Genomic DNA, 16,045 nt, shown 5'->3' with positions numbered 1-16,045 from the left:
GCTCCGACGTGGCACGCCGGTCCCGCGCACAACCGGCCCCGCCGCGCCCCGCCCGCCTGCGACGACGTTCCGCTCGTGCCGGGTTCCGGGGCGGCCGCTGCCTCGGCTGGGCAGGGAGAGGGCGAGGGGCGGGAGCGGCGACTGACTTGTCCTGCCCCGGGCACCGCGAGCCGGGCCCGCCGAGCGCCCGGAGCCACCGCCGGGGCCCGGACAGAGCCCTTCACCGGCGCCCAAAGCCCCCCGGCCCGGCTCCTCCCGCCGCCTTGGGGCCGCCCGGCGCGGAACGGAGCGGGCGGCGAGCCCGCGCCCCGCAGAGCCCTCCGCCATGGCCAGCGTCTCCTACCACATCTCCAGCCTGCTGGAGAAGATGACCTCCACCGACAAGGACTTCAGGTGTGGCACCACGGGGCGGGCCGGGGAGGAGGGGGCTGCGGCCGGGGGCCTGCCGCGCCGGGGCGGCTGAGCGGGGGAGCCGAGACTGGCGTCGGCCGTGTTCACAGGGCGCCGGGCCCGCCGTGACCGAGCTCGGGGGCATGTGGAGAAGCCAGAGGAGCTCCCCTCCCTCGCCTAGGTTGGTGCCTGTTGAAGGTGGAAGGGGGAATAAGTCTGGGCAGCTGGGCTCCAAGCTGTTATTTGTTTGTGAATAAAGAATATCGCAGCAAAATGCTTCTAGTTTGTGTTGATAATTTGTGAGACAGTCAGTGCATTAAAAGGAGTGAGCAGACCCCCGTGTCGCTGGGTGAAGGATGCTGCACATACTGGCTCTGCTCAGGCTGCTTGGAGAACTTTTTCTGTGTGATGGGAAAATGCGCCTTCCTAACAGGACTGAGATGCTTTCATTTCTTGTTTATGTCAGCAGAAAAGTTGATATCATTTTAGGCTTAGGCGGATGGCTCAGTGTGTAAGGCACTCTATCAAAAACAATTAAAACTGACATGTATGAAAGATTTCACTCCTTAGCATATTGTTCTCTCAGAATCAACCTGGAAGGTAATCTTTGGGCAAGACTTGGTATATTGAGGTCTAAGAGAGGGGTTAGTAATAGTCTAAAAGCGGGTTGATTTTTGTAGAAGCTGCTGATGTTCTCAGATACTAAAATAGGTACTTTATAAAGAAGTCAGTGGCGGAGCAGTTGTACAAACAGTTTGTTCAAAGAATTTACAGTTAGCACTCCAGAGGAGACGTGCCCGAGGCTCTCATGTCACAGCGGTGCTGCGGGGCCGCTTCCTCCCGGCCCATGGCCGGACGCGGCCGGTGCAGGAGCGGGTGTCCGTGCTGCCCGAGACGAGGGGCCCGAGCCGCGGGGCAGCCCGAGCCGAGGGGCAGGAGGCGGCGGGGCCAGCCCGAGCCGGGGCCAGCCCGAGCCGGGGCCAGCCCGAGCCGCGGGCCGAGCGGGGCGCGCTGCTGCCCAGCGCTCTGCTCAGCCGCTGGCCATAATTGGGCATGCTGGTTCCACACAGCGAGCTGCGAGTGCGGCTGAGGAGCTCTCGCAGAATCAGAAATAGACTGCAGTTAACATCGCGGGGCACCTCGCTGCTGCTTTCTCGCTCCGGATTTGGGGCTGGCTGCGGAACACCGCAGCGGTCCCTCGTTCCAGAGGCACCTCACTGCTGCTCAGGAATGGGCTGGCAGATGGCAGCCTCAAATGGTGACCTGTACATGAGAGCTCCTGTGTGCTCAATCAGTGACATCAGAGCCTAATTTAAAAAGGAGCTGTCGTTTTGTAACAGGAGAGAAGGACTTCGTGGTTCCTGTCAGACATCCGTTCTGTGCAGGGCTGGCATTGGAAAGCACCTAGCACACGATAGCCACACTGAGACTTCCTAGAACCTCAGACTCCTATACCAGCACCTTTTGCACTTCCTGCTCCTGGGAAAATAGATACTTTCCAGAATTTCTCAATATCCATTCTGTTCCCGTTTGAAAACTGTCACCTGGGTCTTTGTTTTTCTTTCTAATCTGGAGTGATAAATACTCGATTGTTTTGCTCACAGCAATCTAAATATACCCTAGTGCTCTTCTGAGGTGTAGTTTGCATGGAGTCATTACTTTCTTTTTTCATTTTTGACAGTGATAGGGCTTGTCCATATCTGGGTTCATACTATTAGTGCTAAGTTAGCCAGAAAGAACAGAGCTAGGCGAATTCTTAGACCCCAGACTGCTTTTCCTAAGCCAGGTGGAAAATTGGTGAAAAAAGCCATCATGATTTTTTTCTGGCATAGTCATTTAGTCACTGAGTGCCACTTTTAGAGTTTTTGTTTACCTGACCCCTGTTAGGTAGTTATCTACTTGTAAGATAGTAATAATTTTCCTTTTTCTTAGGACAGCGTTGTAAGCTGCTCTTTGGTAGTGTGTTTTCATACAAGCACCAGTGATGCATTTGTGTCTGCACATCTGCCAATCCCCTTTCTCCCTGTGTCCTTTCAGGTTTATGGCCACCAATGACCTGATGATGGAACTGCAGAAAGACTCAATAAAACTAGATGAAGACAGTGAGAAAAAAGTTGTGAAAATGCTTTTGAAATTGCTGGAGGACAAAAATGGGGAAGTACAGAACCTTGCAGTCAAATGGTAAGAGCCTGGACAGTAACAGCCGTGTTCCCTGGCACTAACAGAGCCAGCACAGACTGCAGAGAGTGAGAACAGAGCCTGGCCCTTGACACCTCCCTCAAGGGACATTGCCTCTGCTGCAGGCACTGCACTTTCTCCCAGTGAAAACACTCACAAGGGATCAGCACACTGATACCTTTGTAGCAGCAAGAGATGAATTTGGAAGTATTTCGGTGTTCCTGTTATAAACCTTACCACGTGGAAGGCGGAGCCCTAGGATTTTATTTCTTCAGGGAGAAGCACACTTAAAAATTTTGCTCATCAACCTCTTGATCTCTCTTAGGCTTTGAAATCCAGTGCTGAATTTCTTCATGGATCTGTCTTTGGTAGCAACGGTACTAAACATGTACAGCCCTTATGGGTTTTAATTTCAGGTCCAAATCCTTCTCTTCAAGGGAGTTTTCATTGAACTTTATAATGCTCTTGGATTTTTCCCTGCATTGACTCTGAGTGCAGCCTGTGCTGTTGCTTTGCCTTTGACCATTCTCGTATTTTTTTAATCCAAGTGAACAAAAGTAGCAGGTTCCTCTGTTAGTGAATCCTCTGATAAGGGAATCCTGCTGCTGACATGCTCTTTCCCATCTGTTTCCCCAGCATGGCTAAGTGGGCACGTTCAGTCTAGAAATGCCAGTGAATGGCTCAGTTCACCCCAGGGCTCCAGAAAGGTGGGCCACTTAAAGACAACTTTGGGTTCCTCTATTTTTTCTTGCTGTGTTCATATTCCCTTCTTTTCAACCATGTGCTGCTTCTATCCCTGTTCTTTCCCTCTTATCTTTGGCCCTTTCTTTTTGATTCCCACTGTCCTGACTTCTTTTGGCCCTGCTCCTCTCTCTGCCTGCTTTGGGTTGGTTTATTCTGGGTTTTAAAGCAAAACATTTGGGCACTGAGCAGAGGACCAACTTCTCAACTTCTTTGCCTGGTTACCTCTGGTTGTATCTGCAATAAGTCCATACTCATTGCAATCTCTCATCCATCCAGAGTGTGATAATGAGGAGGCCTCAAAATGGAAGCAGGAACATTTCCTTCCGTGCCTAAGGAGGTGCTTAGAGCGGAATGTCAGTCATTCCCAGCTAGGTGGGCAGGATCTTTGAGAAGGAGCAGTGTGATGGTGTGAAGGTCTGTGCAGTTGGATTAGGCCCTTCATCCTGTCTGGCTTCTCCTCCCGCAGCCTGGGCCCGCTGGTTGGCAAGGTGAAGGAGTACCAGGTGGAGACCATCGTGGACACGCTCTGTACCAACATGCTGTCGGACAAGGAGCAGCTGAGAGACATCTCCAGCATCGGCCTCAAAACAGTTATTTCTGAGCTGCCACCAGCTGCCACAGGTACACTGTCTGTCCCCGTTGGTCACTGAGGGATGGGGAGTCCCAGCCTTTGGCAAACGGGGGAAAATGCAGAGTCCAGAGCCTAAAAGTTACCGATTCTTCACTCACCTGCCAGAGGACAGCCTGTGAAATCAGGGGAGGGACAGCAGAGCTGAGGTACCAATGGGATGAAGGACAGAATTAAATGAAAACTTGAGCTGTATTTGGAACTATGTATCCCAAAAATGCATCAGCTTTTCAGGGGATACCTGAGGCTCCCAGCAACAGGATTTTCCTCTGCAGCCATCTCATGAATCTGTCCTGATTAGATCTCCCAGTGACGATTTCTTTTTTCAGTGTACAAGGGATTGAATGGTTCCTAGCAGCAAAAGGACTCCGTGTTAACTGACAGCAGGGAAAAATATCTCTCTTGCAGGTTCCACCATGACAGCAAATGTGTGCAAAAAGATCACAGCCCAGCTCACAGGAGCCATTGGCAAGCAGGAGGATGTGTCCGTGCAGTTGGAAGCTCTTGACATCCTGTCAGATATGCTGAGCAGGTACCAGAGGATTTTCTTCTGGCAGCTGTGCATATAAGGGGCTGCAAGGATGTGTCTGCTTTTGATTTCTTTTCTTTCCCTAATCCTATTACTGAGACTTAAAACCACAGGATTTGGTTGGCTGCTCCTAGGGAATATCAGAGTAGAGCAGGTCCCCAGCAGGGATGAGAGATAACATGCCAAGCTTTTCTGTGCTTGGGAATGGCAGTGCCCCTGGTGATGGATCCCACAGAAGCTTAGCTCACACGAATGTGGAAGGGTGAGGGCAAAGCAGGGAGGTTTATTTTAGCCCTATGAGCCCATCACACATGCTTTTTTTTTTCCTGACTGCCTCTTGTTGCATAAGTCAGAGTGACAGTGTCGTATGTCATCTGCATGCAGGAAATTATTAGCACACCCTTGGGTCATCAAGAAGGACACAGTCAAAAACTCCTCCATGATGGAGACAAATTACCTCTGCCTGTGTTTTACAGACCAAGTCAGTGTTCAGACCAAAATGACAAACCCATCCTTCTCCTCCCCCTCCCCACAACATGCATGAAATCTCCATAGCTGAGGGATTTTCAGATTTGTTGCTGCCAAGAGGGCTTTTTTCTGAGCCTTTGACTTTCACCTTGTGCCTCGTTCTGTTCATTGCAGGTTGGGAGGAACACTCTACTCATTCCATTCCTCCATCCTGACCTGCCTGCTGCCCCAGCTGACGAGCCCCAGGCTGGCAGTACGTAAAAGGGCCATCATTGCCTTGGGGCACCTGGTCTTGACCTGCAGTGGAAACATCTTCTCAGAGCTTACAGAGCATCTGCTGGCAGAGCTGAAGAGGAACGAGTCCACATCTACCACCAGGACGTACATTCAGTGTGTGGCTGGCATCAGCAGGCAGGCTGGGCACCGCATAGGTAGGATGAGCAGCTTGAAGTGATGCTGGGCAATGTACATGCATTTCAGAGCAGCTCCTCTCAGTGGTAAAAGAAGAGTGCTCGTTGTTCTCAATGTATTGGTGGCTTGTGCTTGTGATCCCCTCTGTGGCTGGGGTCTGGCTCTCTGATCTGCACTTGGAAAGGAGACACCAGAGTATCTCTCTGGCTGCCCTTCCTAGTGACTAAGGTCTTCCCCTCAAGGTCTTGCAGCTCTTGCCTGGTTTGAATTAACACCTCTGTGAACCAGGTCAGTGGATTCACCCCCTTTTAAATGACAGAGGGGATGGCAACATATTGTATGACTTGTCTAAAAGACCTGCCAGAGTTGAGATTAGGTTCTAAGAGATCTCTAATCACAGCTCTTCCTGTGACTGAAATGCCAGCAAGAGGCTGCAGACAGGGAGGGGATTGGCTGCTGGCTTTGGTGGGCTGCTGGCTTCTTGCCCGTGAGGTCTGGGGCAGGAATGCTCCACCAGGCACAGGAAGGAAGTGGCAGGGGGCTGAGTTCTCAGCTGCCCAGGTGAGTGAAGGCTGGAATGCATTTTCACTGCTGTTTGCTTTGTCTTTCCCAGGAGAACACCTGGAGAAGATAATTCCTCTGATTGTTCAGTACTGTAACGTGGATGATGATGAGCTCCGAGAGTACTGTTTCCAGGCCTTTGAGTCCTTTGTGAGAAGGTGTGTGCCCTTGGGGAATGCCTCTACACCATCCAGGGCATCCGTGCCCTCCTGGTGTAAATATCCATATGTTCAGCATCCTCGAAGGAGGGCCTTCTGCAAGTATTCCTGTTGGGAAGGCAGTTCACATATGAAATCTCTTCTGCACATGCAGAGTTGGACTGGAATAATGAGCTGTTATACCTCAGCACGTGAGGCTGTCCTGTATTGGTTTGGCAGGAGTGGGAGGTTTCCTTGTCCTTGGACTTTCCTTAGCCAGAGGGAGCTGCCTCGCTCCTGGTGCCTGGAGGGAGCTGGAGGCAGCAAGGGGTTGGGCAGAAGAGGCTGCAGCTCTCCTGTTGTTTGGTCAAACATTTACTGCTTGGAAAAGGAGCCCTGCAGAGCTGCTGAGGTGTTCTCCCAGGAAGGGAGGATTCAGCCAGGGTGTATGTGTGCATTGACACACACAGGTAACCCAGGGCCACCATCACACCACAGCTGAAATGCTTACAGTAGGTTTATTTCCTTATCTTGCTAATAACACTGGGTGACAGAGACACATGGGGACACAGGCTCTGTTTGGCTTAGTTATCCCAGCTGAGAGAAGGGCAAGGGGGCTTGCTGCCTGCCTCACTCTAACAACAGGCTTCCTGCATGTCTGTGAGAGTGTATTATCTCTCCAGAGGAATTGTACTTCTGAAAGCAGGCAGAGGATGAACAACATTAGGTATAATAAATGGGATTTTCCCACACTGACATCTTTAGCATTCCCAGTTGCAAGGTCACTATTCCCTCCTTGCCAAATCTTCTGGTTTTAACTCAGTCCTCCCAACAGGGTGAAGGCAATTGATTATTTATTTGTCCTTATAAAAATTACTGCATCCTCCCCTGCAAGGGGAATGCTTGCTTCATGCACAGCAGGAAGGAACATCTTTGGTTTAAGTCATATTATCCAAATGGTCTGTGAGCACTTTGTGATCCTTTTGAGATGAATAATATTATTTGGACATTTAAAACAGCTTAGTCTCCTATTAACTTTTACAATTTTCATTTGTGATAGGTGCCCAAAGGAAATGGACCCTCACATCTCAAGTGTGATGGGACTGTGTTTGAAGTACATTACCTTTGACCCAAACTACAACTACGATAATGAGGAGGAAGAGGAAGAGATGATGGAAACTGAAAATGGGGAGGATGAAGAGCAAGGTGCCTGCTTGTGAGGATGGCTGTGCTCAGCAGAACACGGGGTTAACATTTCTCCCCTTCCTGCTTTCTCCTCGTGGAGAGGGCAGCTCTGAGGATCAAGTGATCCTTTAGCTGCAGTTTTCTCATGATGCTGCACCTTGTTTCCCCTTGTGTTGTTTCTAGAAAGCGACGACGAGTACAGCGACGATGACGACATCAGCTGGAAGGTCCGCAGGGCTGCGGCCAAGTGCCTGGAGGCCATTGTCAGCAGCAGGCACGACCTCCTGCAGGACTTCTACAGAACTCTCTCCCCAGCCTTGATAAGCAGGTTCAAAGAGAGGGAGGAGAATGTCAAAGCTGACATCTTCAATGCTTACATCTCCTTGCTGAAGCAAACACTGCCTACCCAGAGCTGGCTGCACTCTTCGGATGCCTCTGGCAAGGATGATGTTCCCCTGACAATGCTTCAGAACCAGGTGTGTGAGCAGGTGGTGGCTGGGTTAAATCACAAAGCAATGAGAAGTAAGGTACCTTGGGAATGTGGCTAGCTGAAAGAGCCCTGGGACAGGCATCTAGAGCGCCCCAGATCCAGAGAGGGCTGGCTGTTTACTGTCTGTCCCCTGCTATTCCCGGGGGAAGAGTGCTGGCACAGCACAGGAGTGTGGGAGTACAGCCAGCACTGCTCCTCCACCAGCCCTGGCATGTGTGCAGGCTCAGGCAGGGTGGCTTCTGGGTGAAGGGAATGGGTGGTGCCTTACTACAGCTGTTGCTCAGGAGACTCATTGAATAAACTGTGGTAGAAATGTACCAGAGTGAGCCTCTGAGAGCAGCTGGGATGACTGAGGTGTCCCCTTTTCATTTGTCTGAACTGCAGGTTCCCAACATCATCAAGGCCTTGCACAAGCAGCTCAAAGAAAAGAGCATAAAATCAAGACAGGGTTGTTTCAGCCTTCTGACAGAACTGGCCAGTGTTCTGCCTGGCTGCCTGGCAGATCATATACCTGCACTTATCCCTGGTAAGCTTGTCTGTGGTCTGGGGTGAAGCAGCAGGGCTGGCAAAATCCATTCTGAACACGTGTGCTTCTTGCCTGCGTCTTCCAGTTTTATTCCTGTGAGTTATTCTGCTCAGCATTAGGACAAACACATGAAGTTCTGCTCTGTGCTGATGTGCTGAACAGCTCCCAGATTACTTCTGGCCTCTGCACTGAAAGCCAGGATAAAAATGTCAAGTTCATTTCCGCAGTCCCCTGACAAGATGCTTTTGGGAGGGCCTGTTCCAGCCTCCTCAGAAAGCAGCTGGAATTGTGCTGTTACCACACTGAGATCAGAAATACAAATGCCACTTCCTTTTGCAAAATGCAGTGGTATTTAAAGAAATTCTTTATATTGACTGATTCTTTAATTTGCACCACCACGTTTTTCTCGGAGCTCTCTGGACAGTGGGCTTATGAAGCACCTCACTGCTGGAAGGCTCAGGTCCTGCCTTTGCTTTTGATGTGATTGTATAGTGAATATGAGAAAAGTCTCCTGTGATCGTCCCTGGCTGGATTCACGAACCTCCTTCTTTGGGAAAAATATGACATCATCCTATTTTCTTCTGCACAGGTATTGTTTTCTCCTTGGCGGATAAATCCAGCTCCTCCAACATGCGGATCGACACACTGTCCTTCCTCCACGTCCTTCTCTGCAACCACCAGCCTGAGGTGTTTCACCCTCATGTCAAAGCCCTGCTGCCTTCTGTTGTGACCTGTATCGGAGACCCCTTTTACAAGATCACATCAGAAGCTCTGCTGGTAACTCAGCAGCTTGTGAAAGTTATCAGGCCTTTGGACAAAGCTTACAGCTTTGATGCCAAGCCCTATGTGAAGGACCTTTTCCCCGGCACTCTGAAGCGGCTGAAGGCAGCTGACATCGACCAGGAGGTGAAGGAACGTGCCATCTCCTGCATGGGACAAATCATTTACAGCTTGGGAGACCATTTAAGCACTGACCTCCAGCCAACCTTGAAGATATTTCTGGAGAGGCTCAAAAATGAAATCACCAGACTGACAACAGTCAAAGCATTAACCTTAATTGCTAGTTCTCCACTTAAAATAGATTTGAGACCCATCCTAGGGGAAGGTCTCCCCATTCTAGCTTCCTTCTTGAGAAAGAATCAACGTGCCTTGAAACTGAGCACTCTGAATGCTCTGGACATTCTGGTGAAGAACTACAGTGACAGCCTCAAGCCTGCCATGATTGAGCCTGTGCTAACAGAGCTCCCCATCTTAATTACGGAGAATGACATGCACGTGTCCCAGGTGACCGTCGTGTTCCTCACGACTTTGGCCAAGGTTTATCCATCCTGTGTCTCCAAGATCAGTGGCTCCGTCCTTGCTGAAATCTTTCAGCTTGTCCACTCACCTTTGCTTCAAGGAGGGGCCCTGAAGGCCATCATTGACTTCTTCCAGGCGCTGGTGCTGACAAAGACGGCTGCGGTGGGTTACCCGGAGCTGATGAAGCAGCTGACAGCACCGGTTTACTCCTCGGGCTCGGCCGGGGCCTCGCTGACCTTGCACAAACAGGCGTATCACTCCATCGCAAAGTGTGTGGCAGCCCTGTCCTCAGCCTGCCCAAAGGAAGCCCCTGCCACAGTGAACCAGTTTGTCCAGGATGTGAAAAGTCCCAAGTCCAGCCCTGCCGTTCAAGTGCTGGCTTTCCTGTTCCTGGCAGAGGTGGGCCGCAGCACGAACCTCAGCGCTCAGAGGGAGCTCAGAAGCGTCATCCTGGAGGCGTTCTCTTCCCCCAGCGAAGAGGTGAAATCCGCCGCCGCCTACGCGCTGGGGAACGTCAGCGCTGGGAACCTGAAGGAGTATCTGCCCTTCGTGCTGCAGGAGATCGGCAGCCAGCCCAAGCGGCAGTACCTGCTGCTGCACTCCCTGAAGGAAGTGATCAGCTGCTCCCCGGCTGACAGCCTCACGCCCTACGTGGAGGACATCTGGGCTCTGCTCTTCAAGCACTGTGAGTGCACAGAGGAAGGGACACGCAACGTGGTGGCGGAATGCCTGGGGAAGCTGACTTTGGTGAACCCTGCTGAGCTGCTGCCCCGGCTGAGGAAACAGCTGTCAGCAGGTAATGGGTAGGGCAATGACCAGAGCAGGGAAGTGCTGCCTTTTGATGGAAATTCGTTTTGTAAACTGCTTGTGGGTACAACGGGGAGCAAAGCTAGTTGAGAGGAGAGCAGGTAATAAGATGGATCTCTCTGCAAGGGGGATCAGAGGAGCACTGATCCACACAAGAGTAGGAGGGAGTTGGGAACAGGGACTACACAAGGAGATTTTGCGGGAGCAGATTCAAACACAGAGTTGGTAAGAATCCTCTAGTCCCTTATAACACACGTGTAACAGGACCAAGGGCAGAACATGCACTACAGAGTTACAGCAGTGATGTTCTCTCTTGATTTTTCACTTTTTTCTTGCCCTCTTCACTGCAGGCTCCCCACATGCCCGGAGCACCGTGGTTACTGCCATCAAGTTCACGATTACAGACCAGCCGCAGCCCATCGATGCTCTCCTGAAAGGCTGCATAGGTAGGCTGGTTTGGACAGGGGTGTGAGCTGGGGGCATGAGAGGCTGGGTGTTGTTAGCAGCTCAGGGATTTCCCATTCCTGCGTGAACCACATGGAGTCAGTTAGTTTTTATCAGTGTTTCTCAGCTTTTGGGATTAAACAGCAGCACTGTACTGTGAGTCCTTGCTAACTGCAAGAGCAACTGATGTGTTGCTCTTGGGCATGTTCCATTGTTTTTTAGAGTGCTTAAGTTCTTTCTGCATGTGAACTCAGAATTCCAGCACCCCACAAAAGGGATCTTCAGAAGTATAACCTACATGAGGAGTTTTTGACAGCCAGGGAGCCCACAAAAGGATCTGCTGTATAAAACTGGCCCTTCTGTTTCAGAGAAGTTTGATCAGATGGGATCTAAGCAAGAAAAATCCCCCACAACTTCCTTGAATAACAAAGCTTCTGATTTGACTTTAGGGTGAGGTAGCTAGTCACATAATTTGTTTTTATGCCCAAATGCAGGATAATCATGTTTCTTTACTGTGTCCCAAATAGAGGGAGAGAAAGCATCTCAAATGGCTCTGACAGACGATGCCACTAGTTATTTTACCAAAAATGCTCTCATAACCAGCCTCCTTGAAATACATCCCAATACACTTTAAAACACTGCAAAAATGTTGCAGCGTGCTGGCTGCAGGACTGACTGACGTGTTCTTATCCCACAGGTGACTTCTTAAAAACCCTGCAAGATCCAGACTTGAACGTTCGCCGTGTGGCCTTAGCCCTGTTTAATTCTGCTGCTCACAACAAGCCTTCTTTAATCCGGGATTTACTGAGCACAGTCCTCCCCAGCCTGTACAATGAAACCAAAGTGCGAAGGGAGCTCATCCGGGAGGTAACTGGGCTCAGCAGGGGCCACACGGCGGGATGGATAAAACTTGGCCTCACAGCTGAGCTGCCGCTCTGTCTGCTCTTTGCTGACAGCTGGACTGTGTGTCTTGGTTCAGGTGGAGATGGGGCCATTCAAGCACACAGTGGACGATGGCCTGGATGTGAGGAAAGCTGCTTTTGAGTGCATGTACACCCTGCTGGAAAGCTGCCTGGACCGGCTGGACATCTATGACTACCTGAACCACGTGGAGGATGGGCTGAAAGATCACTATGACATTCGGGTAGGTGCTGTGCCCTGACTGATGTCACTTTCTGCGTGGGCCTGGGCTGCAGTCGGGCTGTGTGTCCCCAGAGCCCCGTGGTGCAGTGTCCCCAGGGCCGTCAGCCCTTTGCAGACACCTGGGCCAGCTGCAGCTCCAGCCCCTGGCTGCCAGGGGTGCGCTTCCAGCTCTTAGCAGAGCCCCTAGCACGAGGGCAGAGGAACCTGGTGCAGGTACAGCCTGCCAGCAGAGCTGGGTGCCCCGAGCACCAACCCGTTTCCCTCCCCTGGCCAGATGCTGACGTTCATCATGCTGGCGCGGCTCTCGGTGCTCTGCCCCAACGCCGTGCTGCAGCGGCTCGAGCGGCTGATCGAGCCCCTCCGGGCAACCTGCTCCACGAAGGTAAGAGCAGGATCCTGCAGGGCTGGGGTGGCTCCTGCCCGAAGCTGCCTCTGCTCCTGGCCTTGTCCCTCAGTGCTGCTGGGCCACGCACTTCCCCAGCTGGAGAATCCTCTGCTGGCCTTGGCCGCTGTGCCCGTAGGGGCTGTTCTAAATGCCAGCTGAAAACGGGGCTTTGGATTTGCAGGTGAAAGCTGGTTCGGTGAAGCAGGAGTTTGAGAAGCAGGATGAGCTGAAGCGCTCGGCCATGCGGGCAGTGGCTGCTCTCCTGACCATCCCTGAGGTGGAGAAAAGCCCAGCAATGGCCGAGTTTTCATCCCAGATCAGATCCAGTCCTGAAATGGCATCGCTTTTTGAGAGCATTCAGAAAGATTCCGCTTCCCTCCCCAGCTCGGAGTCAATGGACATGAGCTAAGGTGTTTTTCCCCACCACCCTCCTGCCTCGGGACGCCTCAGCCAGACACCAGCTGGGTGGGGAAGAACAAATGCCACTGGGCTGCTCTTCTGCCTCAGCCAAGTGCAAATCCCTGGGCGGCCACAGGAGACACTGGGGATGGTGTGTTAGATGTGACAGCTGGACGTGACTGGCTTGATCCAGCTGCCTTTCTGTTGAGACCTCAGAGAATTGGAGACCTGAGATCAGGGAGTACAGCCTCATGCAGGGGAGGGGCTGGAAGATGAGTATTCCCATTTTTTCAGGAAGTTTTAAGGGGTGCACAAAGCAATTCCACGAGCAATGGAAATTACTTCCTCAAACCCTCCTTACTGCAGTACAAAAGTTTTTTAATCACTGCACATGCACTTTTTACCTTAAATTGCCCAAGAATGTATTTATGGTTTTTAACAAAAAAACATGGCTAAAAACTGGAAGCCATGTTTTATTAATGAGTTCATCCCACAGGCCTTTTGGGAAAGGAGACTTGCACCTGCCAAGCTGCTGAGGCTGCACAGGGCAGGGGGGTTACCTGACACCCCCACCCTCCTCCTGGGGCTTCAGTTTGGCATTTGGGCAATATGAAGCTTTGTTGCTTGGCTTTCGTATTTATGGTTTTGATTGCAAAATACCTCAGCTGTCTTCCCTGAGGGATGATTAGTGACTGTTTCAGTGACAAACCCTGCTTAAAGCTTTGCTGTGCACTAACACTGGCCTCTTTCTCCCCTTGGAGCACCTTGGTGTTGGTGTCGCCAGCCACAAGGGTCTCCTGGTCCTGGTCACACGTGAGCAGCAGGCCAGGGGTCAGTGTCAGAGCCATGGGGCTCAGACGTGGCAGGCAGGAGCCAGGGGTGCAAGCCCATAGTGGCTGCTGTGCTCAAATCCTGCTTTGTGCAAGAGAAAATGCCTTAAGAGACGAAGGTTCTAACAGCCAACTAGAGAATGAGGCCATCATGACACATTGCTCTAGCCATGAACTGCTCTGTGTTTTCTTTTCTCTTTTGACAGAGTGGTTGATGTGAATAGTATTTATAGTGCTGTGTGAAAGGACATCTGTTGTCTGGGTGGTACAGAAAATAAAATTCACTTGTGAAGCTGCGTACCCCGAGTTCACTGACCATCACCACGGCACTGCTCCTGGAGTGCCCCTGACAGCAGAGCCCCGGAGCCAAGCACAGGCTGCTGCCCCTCCTCTGCCCATGCAAAACAGCACCCGAGTTGGACTGAGGCTTTATTAAATACACCTGTGCTGCAGAGGCTGCTACTCGTTCTCCTCGCTGCGCAGTCTGGCGTTGGGGTTGGTGATCTTGATGGCGAGCTGCGCGGCTCTCTCCACGATCACCTTCCTGTTCTTGGAGGACACGTTGTGGGCAATCTCTGCACAGTACGACCTGTTGGGGACACACAGCGCTGGCCTTGCTGCAGCAGCACCAGAGTGAGGCAAAGCCCTCTGGAGCCACAGCGCCCTGGGGACGGGTTGGAGCTGTGCTGCCAGCAGTACTGACACAGCTGAGCTCAGGGGCATCACTGCACAGGCGCTGAACCACGACTGAAGCAGGAGCTGCCCTCCAGAACAGTTCAGCTTTTCCTGTGAACAACTCAGTCATTAATCATTGTTCTTAGTACTTTGTAGCAAAAACAAGCACTGGAGCACACTCGTGCCCAGGTCTGACTGTGGCTACCAGTGATGTGGCACAGCCTTGCTTGCCACCGTTGTGTATTTTTGCCAAGGGGATGAGATTGCCAGCCCCAAGGCCTCTCTGTGCCCCCACCCTCCAGTGGCACTGGGGGAACTGTGATGGCATCTGTGCTCTCAAAAGCAATGATTTTCCTCACTTCCCCCACCATGCCACTCTCCCAGGTGGGAGTACAGGCCCCACACACTCACTTGTTGCTCATCATCAGCACTTCCAGCTCTTTCACATTGTGGACCAGGAACTTTCTGAAGCCCGTGGGCAGCATGTGTTTTGTCTTCTTATTGCTGCCATAGCCGATGTTGGGCATCAGGATCTGTCCCTTGAAGCGCCGGCGCACTCTGTTGTCGATGCCTCTGGGCTTGCGCCAGTTGCGCTGCACACACACAGAGAGCAGTCACCAAAGGAGACCACCCTGAGCCCGCACCCTGCCCACCCTGCTGGCCTTGCCTGCACCAAAGGCTCCCGTCCTCGGGAAGCTGCAGCAGCCCCTCACCTTGATCTTGACATAGCGGTCAGACTGGTGCCGGATGAACTTCTTGGTCCTCTTCTTGACGATCTTGGGCTTCACGAGCGGCCTGAGGGCAGGCATGGTGGCTGCGGGACAGAGCGGGGTGAGCGAGGGGCGCGCCCGAGGTGCGGCGCGGCTCCCCGGGCCACGCGTGTCGCAGACTGCCTTCCCCCAGGGGCCACGGCAGGCCGGTGGGGGAATGGGTCTTCATCTGCTGGGGCTCTTCCTCCCGCCTCCGAAGCTGGCAGAGCACTGCGAGCCCTCCAGATGCGATCCTGGGAGGTGCCGCGCTGCCATCCCCGCCACGCTCCCGCCCGGCGCCGCACGCCGCGGAGATCAACAGCGACCGAGACCCCCGCTCCGCCCGCCCACGCCCCACAGGCCCCGGCCCGGCTCGTGCCCGAGCGCGGCCGCGGCGGGCCCGCCGCCCGGGAGGGGCACGGGCGAGGCCCGGCCGGCACAGGACCGGCGCCGGCCCGCGGGGGCCGCTGTCCGCGCCCCGGGGAAAAGATGCGGCGGACGGGGAGGGAAAGGGAGGAAGGCGCTCCGTGCCAGAAGCGCCGAGGCCCGGATGGCCCCGGATGGCGCGGCCGGGACTCACCGGTGCCGATGGCGCGTCCACCGCGGGCCGGGCGAGAGAGGGAGGGGCTCGGCGCGCAGGGGCTTATGGGACACGCGGGCGGTCCTGGCAGGGGCGTGTGGCGCTGCCGCCGCGCACACACAGCACCGGGCGCCGGCGGGGCGGCGCGGAGGCCAGGCCGCCGCCGCGGCGAGGTGGCACCGGGCAGGGAGGGTCAGTCCGGCGGGAGCGCCCGGATCGGTGCTTCCCGCCCACCGCCACGGACAGCGCGCCTGCTACGGGGCTGACAGGACCTGTCTGCGTCACGCCGCAGGCCGTGCCCGCCAGCCACTTCCGCCAGTGCGGGCGGGCGGGAGCGCGGCCCCTGGCGGCGCGGCGGGCCCCGGGCGGGCGGCACGGCCCGGGCACCGAGAGCGGCCCCGCTCCGGGAGCTCCGGAGCTCCCCTCAGCCCGCGTGCAGCAGCACCGAGGCCAGAGCCCGAGCGCTCCAGCCCCGCTCTGCTGGCAC

At 53.6% G+C, this 16,045-nt stretch overlaps 3 protein-coding genes across 3 annotated transcripts in view; 1 reads left to right on the top strand and 2 right to left on the bottom strand.

The window, feature by feature from the left end:
* Nucleotides 1-3,576, bottom strand: part of SEC13 (SEC13 homolog, nuclear pore and COPII coat complex component) — a 9,753-nt gene extending 6,177 nt beyond the window's left edge. Inside the window, exon 1 of the mRNA XM_041425453.1 lies at nucleotides 3,535-3,576. Coding sequence (XP_041281387.1) covers nucleotides 3,535-3,567 — 33 coding nt within the window. The 5' untranslated portion in view covers nucleotides 3,568-3,576. The remainder of the gene's footprint in view (nucleotides 1-3,534) is intronic.
* On the top strand, nucleotides 66-13,846 carry LOC121347109 (cullin-associated NEDD8-dissociated protein 1-like). Its single transcript, XM_041425452.1, has 16 exons — nucleotides 66-393; nucleotides 2,428-2,571; nucleotides 3,779-3,933; nucleotides 4,349-4,472; nucleotides 5,112-5,368; nucleotides 5,962-6,067; nucleotides 7,107-7,252; nucleotides 7,415-7,707; nucleotides 8,106-8,247; nucleotides 8,837-10,342; nucleotides 10,704-10,799; nucleotides 11,495-11,664; nucleotides 11,777-11,941; nucleotides 12,215-12,322; nucleotides 12,507-12,735; nucleotides 13,761-13,846. Exons 1-15 carry the CDS (start codon nucleotides 326-328, stop codon nucleotides 12,732-12,734), a joined length of 3,708 nt encoding a protein of 1,235 aa, XP_041281386.1. The 5' UTR covers nucleotides 66-325; the 3' UTR covers nucleotide 12,735; nucleotides 13,761-13,846.
* Nucleotides 13,847-13,970: 124 nt separating this feature from the next.
* RPL32 (ribosomal protein L32) lies at nucleotides 13,971-15,795 on the bottom strand. The gene is made up of 4 exons (XM_041425454.1): nucleotides 15,559-15,795; nucleotides 14,943-15,043; nucleotides 14,641-14,822; nucleotides 13,971-14,143 (listed from the first exon to the last, which is right to left on the bottom strand). Exons 2-4 carry the CDS (start codon nucleotides 15,036-15,038, stop codon nucleotides 14,014-14,016), a joined length of 408 nt encoding a protein of 135 aa, XP_041281388.1. The 5' UTR covers nucleotides 15,039-15,043; nucleotides 15,559-15,795; the 3' UTR covers nucleotides 13,971-14,013.
* Nucleotides 15,796-16,045: the final 250 nt, after the last annotated feature.

Source organism: Onychostruthus taczanowskii, unplaced genomic scaffold (assembly GCF_017590055.1).
Source record: "Onychostruthus taczanowskii isolate IOZ18803 unplaced genomic scaffold, ASM1759005v1 scaffold9, whole genome shotgun sequence".
In the NCBI taxonomy this organism is placed as follows: domain Eukaryota; kingdom Metazoa; phylum Chordata; class Aves; order Passeriformes; family Passeridae; genus Onychostruthus; species Onychostruthus taczanowskii.
Note: the sequence above shows the minus strand (reverse complement) of the source record. Positions and strands in the feature narration are given on the sequence as shown.